Consider the following 8671-nt stretch of genomic DNA (forward strand, 5'->3'; position numbering starts at 1 on the left):
GATTCTAGAATCCTACAAAGCGTAATGATGCAACATGATAATATTCAAATGAGCAAATATGGAATTGCCGAGAAAAATAAATTATATTTCATTATAATTATATATTCAATTAAAATCAGTAATATTTCAAGAAAGAAATCTCTTTAAGACTTTAAAATATTCTATGTCTAACTCTATGCAAAATGATTAACAAGGAAATAAAAAGACAGTTGTACATTTTTCTAAAGCTATTATAGAAATAGTTAGTTCTATGAACCAGTCTGCTTCTGATGGGTTAGTTAGTTATTTAATCGTACATTTGGAAACAAACAATTTAAATATGTGTTAGATTCCTTTTGAATGGATAAACCATATCAAAGTGTCCGTCTACTACCGTCTTTCAAATTTATTTAGTTAATTAGTTCTTCTTTGACTAACTTCTAAAACTATATTTAGTTGTTGTCAAAAGTACAGCTTTTCTGATTTTTAATGAGACCCTAGCTCGAATTTATGGGTCACATTTATTTCTCCACTTACAAAGAATGTCTCAGCTATGATTGAAACTTAATAAAAATATTGTTTTATTAAGTAACACTGAAAATAAGACATTGACTAAAATGAAAAAAAAATCAAGAGTTTTAATAAGATTTGTATGAAAAAAAACCAGATTAATTAAAAAACGCGACTATAAACCTAATTAATTAAGATCTCATAAAAATAGTTATCTCAACTAAAACTGTAATAGTCCAAACAATGCAGCGTTTATTATTCTTTTAATATGCAAATGCAAATGCTTTCATCGTAACAACATTGTGGATACCCTGTGAAAATGCAAAGCATTGTGCAAAAATAATATAATTTCAAGGAAAACTAGGCAATTATGAATATTCCAGTTTTTTATTTTTATTTCTTACAACTAATGCTAGGTGACGATTGCTACTTTTCATTCTATAAACTTTTTTTACATTCAGATTTCTTTAGTTTTAAAACAGCCCCCCACCTTTTTTTTACCATCCCCATAGCTAGTTAGTGGAATATGCATATTAGCAATTAATTCACCGTTTATGCAACATTTGTATTCATATACATACGCAGAAAAGATTTATACAAATACATCCGAAATTATATCTTTCGAAACTCATTCCATAATTTCGTAAAATATTTTAAACAAACCTTATATGGCAGCAACAAGTTCAACTAAGCATATAAGCCTTTGTTTAGAGTAACAAATGTGTAAGGATAAAAAAAATCAAATATATATATCTTTTTTATTAAACAACATTTTTAAAATAAAGGTAATAGATTTCTAAATCATATTTGTTGTAATTGCCAACAATTACAATTATTTATTTATTTCCTACCCAAGTCCTTTAAGACATTATTTGAAATAAAACTTTGTCAAGCCATAAAGTAAATTTAAGTGGAATACAAATACAATTAGTAACATGTCTTGAAACTAAGATAGCTGATACAGTTGAATCGGACGCCACAAACGACGCTCACAATGCGACATTACTCAGCGTTATCAGATGGCGTTTGTTAATTGACTAGAAATACTGATAAAATAGATATTTACCCCCATGAGAACTATTATGATTAAGCAATTGATTACATTCTTTTTTCCTGACTCCCAACTGTTCAATTATGTTGTTTTAATTAGCCTATAAAAATTCATAATTCATTGGAGCATCCAATAAAATTGTTAGACTTCATAATATTGTACAATACTTTATTATGCGTAGCTAATACATTATTCAAAGCTTTTATAATAAAACACATATATTCCGAAGGCAAATTTTATTCATGGTCCAACGTATACTGAATGAACGGACCCATTCAATGTAAAATTTCGCATTTACACTCACTTATGTTACAATATTTACAGACACATATAATACGAGTAATTGAACACCGAGGGAAGTTAGCTGTTTGCAAGGAAAGCGAGCGCAGCTAGCGAGAAGGCTAGACGGGGTGCGAGGGAATATACTGAGGGGGAGGCACCCGCCGCGGCCCGAGCTCGTGCACTACCAGCGCCTTCTCCACGGCACGCCGCACCTCCAGCACTCGCCAAACTGCGACCACGAACTTTTAGAGGGGATATACATAAATTTTCTTCGGCAAAATCCGGTGTCAATGCCAATGGATTAACGAGAGGATCACGTCCGCACTCGCAAGGTAAATGGTTTCCGCGAATCACGATGTTTTCCACTTCTAAAACCACAGCCTCCGGTGTTTCAAGCATGTGATTACCACTTAATTTAAAAGTCCGGACGCTATTGTTCTGTATTAGAGACAATTCTTCAATACCATCTATTTTGTTGTTACACATCTCCAAAATATCAACTCGCCGCAGTCCATCAAACGCTCCAACTTTTATGACTCCTAAATCGGACTCTCGCAAAGCCAGACGTCCAACTCTAGTTAGTCCATGAAAAGTATCAGGTAGAAGTGCCGGTAAATCCATATATGCTAATTCTAATATTCCAATGCCTTCTAATCCCGCGAACGCTTGCGGTTCGATAGATTTTATACCGGATGGTAACTCAATCTGAGTAACATCATTGAGACCAGAGAATGCATGAGCTAAAATTTTTTTAATTGGGTTATTTCGCAGGGAAATAAGTTTGATAAAATTTGTCCCAGCAAACGCATATCCTTCAATTTGCGCTATCCTGTTGTGTGTCAAAATGATCGACGATATATTTTGAAGGGCGGCAAATGCAAAAGCGTCAACCGTTGCTAGTGGCGTATGTTGGATGTATAGTTCGTTAAGTCGTGGCAGTCCTCGAAAAGCAAACGGGCGGATACGAGTTAAATTGCAAGCATCAAGTGATAGACGACGCAGTTGACGTAAATGTGCAAAGGCGTCAGAGCGCAGAACTCTAAGATCAGTTCGCGACAGTGATAACTGTGTGACGCTAGAACTCAATGCCGACGGCACTCCACGTAACGTAGCGCTGTTACATACCACCTGAGAAAAAATTCATAATATTATCAAGTTAACATAAGGGTAAGACATAAAAATTAAATAACAGAAATTACAATAAACTTCATCAAATCTCTTTATACAACCAACAAAGAAAGGTGTTCGTCGGTAACAGAGATAAACACAAAATAGCAGTCCCTCGAAATGGACGAAACATCGCACATATATAATTGTATATGAACTCAATGAACGATCAATGCCTCGTAGCAATTGAAGCGTTTCCGTTATTCTCATTGTTTGTTTTGTCAATAAAATTAATCCCACCCCGAATATCCCCATGGTACTGTAGCGTTGCCATATTTTGATTGAATGGTTCCAAACTTAATCTTTGCAAATAACCAATATCAATTTCATTTGCGTATTATACAATACAATTTATAATATAATCGTTATCCTTTGAATTCAATGTTTTCAACATGATACATTGTGGCGATTAATATACCGGCTGAATAATGTATTGAAACGGTGCCAAATATTACTATGTATAAAAATATATTTGGAATAAAATAAATCAGAGCCTGTACGAAATAATCTTTCGAGGTAATTTAATATTCGTTACTCAACAAAAAGTTCTCTATTAGACTTTTTTCAAAATTAAAAAATCATTAAAGAAATCAAAGAACTAGACATTAAAGTTTAACACATTATATTTATATTTTTTTATTTTTCATATAATTAAAAACGAAGTACAAATAAATAGAAATAAATATGACAGTTAGGTCAATATAACAAAATTTCAAAGTTCGAATTATATGAGGGAAATTAAATAGTAGGGGAGCACTGAATTTACCTGTGATTGTGATAGACAGATGCATTGTGTCGGACACGAGGGCACCAGTGTCGAAGTCAAAGCTACATTGCTCGCTTCGCATATCGCCGCCCACGCCAGGGTCGCCGCCACCCAGCGAGCCACCCTGCGATTAAAATGATTCATTTTTACTTAAATAACACATTTATTAAGATTTTGGAATATTTTTATAACACGTGTATTTTTGTAGTTTACTTTTTTTTACAAAATATATGTTTACTTTATTAATTTGATTGATTTTCATCAATTTTATTGGATGCATTCGTTTTGATGAAGATTGGCATATCTTACCTATTTGCTTTAGCCAAAAGGTTTTTAATATAACTTTTGGCATAATTATTACAGAACTAAACAATTCTTTTATTGCTTATATATATTTACTAAGCCAGCTATATTTAAGGTCTATTATTTGTTCGCATTTAAAGCAAGAAACGTTGTTTTGTATGCGACATTTGTAACAAAAGCAGTTGTACTGTCAGTTAAATTTATATAAACAAACGGAAGGGCCGCTAACCATAGGACATTAAAATACATTTTTTATTCAGGCCATGCGCAATGGTTTTAGAACGGAGGAATCGTTTTTAGAATGAATTTCGCAACGCCTATATTGTTACCCGATCCATTACCATATACTGTTTCAGGTAATTAAAAGAATATATAACGACGATATTCACTTTTAGCTTTATAGAATGAGGGTAACGAAGAATTAGTTGAGATAAATTTAATTATCTAATTTAGATTGAAAAATTTACACGCGCAAGATTCAAATCTGCTATCGAATGCTGAACTGAGTTAAATGTTCAAAACGGTACTATACGATTAAAACCTTTACATTGGTAATTAAAGAGTTATGAAATTATTATTTATTTAAGTTTATAATAAAGGATACTTATGCAATTAGAACTTAGTAAGAATAAAAACATATGAGGAAAAATACTAATTATAATGGCGAGGAAATCCACCACGAAGTTGTAAACAGCGTCAAAGTTTGTATTTGCAATTTATCATAATCCGTCTCCGTTGATCAGCTGTTACCTAATTAAAGAGTATTTAGAGAATAGCCTTGTTAGAAAATTGAGGTTAATGAAATTAATATTGGCGTGCCCTCTGTTCACGGTAATGAAGTAATTATTAAATTCTCTGTCAACTATAACCAACTATTCTCTTTATTAATTTTATATATTTATAGAGATTTAAATAAATGTAATATATTATTTTATAAATATATTTATATATATAAATATGTTTCATATATTAAATACAATTTTTTGTACTCTTTTATTTTATTACAATTTTATAGTTGACCTCTTTAAAAGCGCAATATGACAAATGCAAAAAATAAAAATCTGGATTGATTTCTGCTAAAAATAAAATTACAGTGCTATGAAACAACAGAATGGCAATACGGCAATTTAAACAAGTTTCGTATTACAATTAGCAGTGTTTTTATCAAAAATAAGTAACCTGATATAAAACGATGCCATTGGCGGGCGCTGACAGGCGACGCCCGCCCAGCGCTCTCACCTACTCAATTCCATCTGAGTCTCTAGCGCGACCTGGGAAAGAATCATTTATATATTAACAAACAGTTTTGGTGATGTATAAGTACGTTAATTAATAAATTTGTAGACTCTGATGAGTCTGCAATCCAATAACTAACTGTTCTCGTACCTCGCATACATAAATCAAATTGTTACGTAGCTTAAATTTTAGGTTTATATGAGATATTCATATGCTTATAAAGATTTACAATAAATGGCCTCGTGTTAATTTCATATCTGTTTCCTGGAATGATATGGTGATTTTTTGATAGTTCATACACATGAAAACATTATTATTGCACAGATAACACTCAAACTCGTTTAATAGTTTTAAATTTGTGCAACAGAATCAATAGCTCTCTCAAATTATCATTTCGATGCGATATAACTGTCGTGAACAGTTCTTTGCACACGTAATGACTGCTTTTGTCACGACTTCTCCAAGGTTTTCCTCGGTTTTAAGTATAGGTACTATTTACAGAACAAATACCTAAAATATTGAAAATTATTATCGATACAATTTATATGTAAGTGACTTATTATTTAATGAAGAAAGCGTACTTATAGATACATTAATAATAATAGTAATTGAAGGATCAATAAAATTGTAATCAGAAGTAAACGTAAAGATTGTAAATAATGGCAATGTTATGCTAATGAACTTAGCATAACCAATTTCTACAAAAAAATATACCTATATATTTCCAAAGAACATAGTTACTAAAGAACATAATTGTTCATAATGTTGTTTGTTTGCTATTTGTTTGCCAATGAAGAAATTTGCGAAATTTAATACCTATTAGGCCTTATTTTGCAAAAATACACTAAAATATTTTTACAAGATAATAAGAAATAATGTTATGTGTCCATAAAACAGATTGTTTATTTGTAAGTCTTCGTTCTAAACAGGCGCATCCTGTGAGAAATGTATTGGCCATTGTACTAATATTAATTTTGAATTATCTATAACGACTTAAAAAGGGAAAAAGGACAAATACTAAACAACACGACATAAACAGGGTCCGAACAGAGCCCTTCAGACGCTGTCAATAATTGTCGACTCCGGTAACAAACCGACCCTTTAATTTGTAAAACTTTAAAGAAATTATAGACATAAAAACATTAACGTTGACATATTATGTCATAGTAATTTTATTAATTATTTCAATGTATAATAAAAAAATATCCTCTGCAGACTTGAAATTCTGCTAAAGCAATGTTGGTAATTATATAACATCGTCAGCGCTCATTAGTTGACCCGTGCATGTAGTTAACATTGGACACTCCAATAAACACGTTTTTGCATGATAAACATACCGTAACCAATTCACATGTACCTATGTTTAATGCAGCCGTATGACAATGTAACCGATGAACGCAATCATTGCAAAGGATGTCATGTGTGAAATATAAGTACGTATATAAAAAATAGCGCGCTGCGGACTTCGAAAACGTCGTTTTGAATAATGCTTGAGTTCGAAGCCAAGAACTTAAAATTGCAGAGTATGTTTACTCTAGCGTGGAGGCCCCCAGAGATTGTCCCCCTGAGTATATTTACCCCACCCACTCGAGACATACGCTTTTAAACTAAACCATGCTTATATTATGCGAAAGATATTACTTAATAAATAAACATACTCTGTGATAACGTCTTGGGTTACAGCGTGATGCACGCCCAAAAATATGTAAAGTATACTGTTCCTTTCATTAGCACTTTCTAACACTCAAGAGATGAAATTTATATAAAATATCCCTTAAGTAAAACATAAAAAGACTCAATTGAGCCTATTATTAAAATTTCTTTTCAGGTTCATATTGAACTCTCAAATGACTAATATATTTATTAATTAAACTGAAAGAGCAAACTTTCTTATGAAGTCTTCTTGTTCACGAAAGCTTTTATTAAAAATAAAAAAATATTAATTTAATTGTTCCACCGTTTTCATTTATAAATTTCAGGAATATTCAAATCAATATTCTGTAAAATTAAATTTGAATAGAAAGAATAATGTAGTTTCATTAAAAAACTCATGTATCTTATATCATCTATACAACGATCTTAAATTTCATAATGAAACAATGTTCGTACAATTAATCTTAGCGAAATTGGCAGCGTTCATCGTAGTGGACCACTTTAATTGGTTACATGTACAATCAATCATAGAAGTAGTGAACCATGACATTCTGCATAGAACTAGACAAAACTAGACAGTCCATATCAAAAACCTTTTGTTTTAAATACGGGTATGTAGGACGAAATTTAACGTCATTTGAAACACTACCTTGCACATAAGCCCACATTTTTCACATGCTAACGAGTTTCTGCTTGTGTAGGGTTTAAATTTATGTTTGGTTTTAAAATTGTTGACATGTTTTTGGTAATGCTAAGTTTTTTTATTTCTTTACTATCTTTCCGAAAATAACGAATTCAAATTTTAAAATCGGAATTTCTCTTTTAAATCCCATCTTATTTTATATGGCATTGTCTCAGATATATTCTATATAAATGTGATCTACAGTTATTTCATCCTTAATCGTTGTATCGATTTCAATGTTTAGAGTTGAGTTTAATTAGTGCTCAGGCAACGAGAGATAAAGGTGTTTAGAGGAAAGTGTCTTTGTTTACATAAAGGTATATAACGCAATGATAGACCATTCAATTAAAATAATATTAAACATAAGACAGAAAGCTTTTTGCTTCAGGTACATTACACTAAATACATAAATATTTACACTAAGAAGAGTTATGATGTAGCGTTTCCTAATATTTTTATAGAGAAAAGGAAGCATGACACGCAATTACAAGTATGCGCTACACTTGGATTAACTTAAGACCAACTTTCCCATTTCAACAAGAAAATGAGACAGAACAAGCTTGAATTGTTGGGAAATTCTAATTAATATCTGACATTAATATGGAAAAGTTTTTTGTTGTCATAAGAGTAATGTTCTTTTACACAATTTTTTTAAGTCCATTTAATGTATTAATTCATTGGAAAATATTATTTAGAAAAAATGTCTAGCTTATTTATTTCATTATTTTTTTTTTATATTTATATGAGCGAATTAAGCTAACCGAAGATATAATATAATCGTATTACTCTATCTAGTAACTTCAGTATTAAATGAATAATTTTCATTTTCTCTTGCAAGAAAATTTAGTACTGGCATGAGAAAATTATTAATATTCTTGTACTTAAAATGTTATGCATGAGTCGAGAAGATTTGCTACAAAGTTTCTCTCAATTATCTACATGTTGTAACATATATTAAATTATGCGCATATATTATTTCATATTTTTTTTTCAATAATTACAAGACAAAATGTACGAGTGCTTAGATACAAAATAACAGTAA

General features: G+C 31.1%; 1 protein-coding gene across 1 annotated transcript; it reads right to left on the bottom strand.

The window, feature by feature from the left end:
* Nucleotides 1–1819: 1819 nt before the first annotated feature.
* On the bottom strand, nucleotides 1820–3899 carry LOC116766229 (chondroadherin). Its single transcript, XM_032656011.2, has 2 exons — nucleotides 3756–3899; nucleotides 1820–2950 (listed from the first exon to the last, which is right to left on the bottom strand). The coding sequence occupies exons 1-2, from the start codon at nucleotides 3897–3899 to the stop codon at nucleotides 1901–1903; spliced, it is 1194 nt and encodes a 397-aa protein (XP_032511902.2). The 3' UTR covers nucleotides 1820–1900.
* Nucleotides 3900–8671: the final 4772 nt, after the last annotated feature.

The sequence above is a fragment of the Danaus plexippus genome, chromosome 15, assembly GCF_018135715.1.
Source record: "Danaus plexippus chromosome 15, MEX_DaPlex, whole genome shotgun sequence".
NCBI classification, from domain to species: Eukaryota; Metazoa; Arthropoda; class Insecta; order Lepidoptera; family Nymphalidae; genus Danaus; species Danaus plexippus.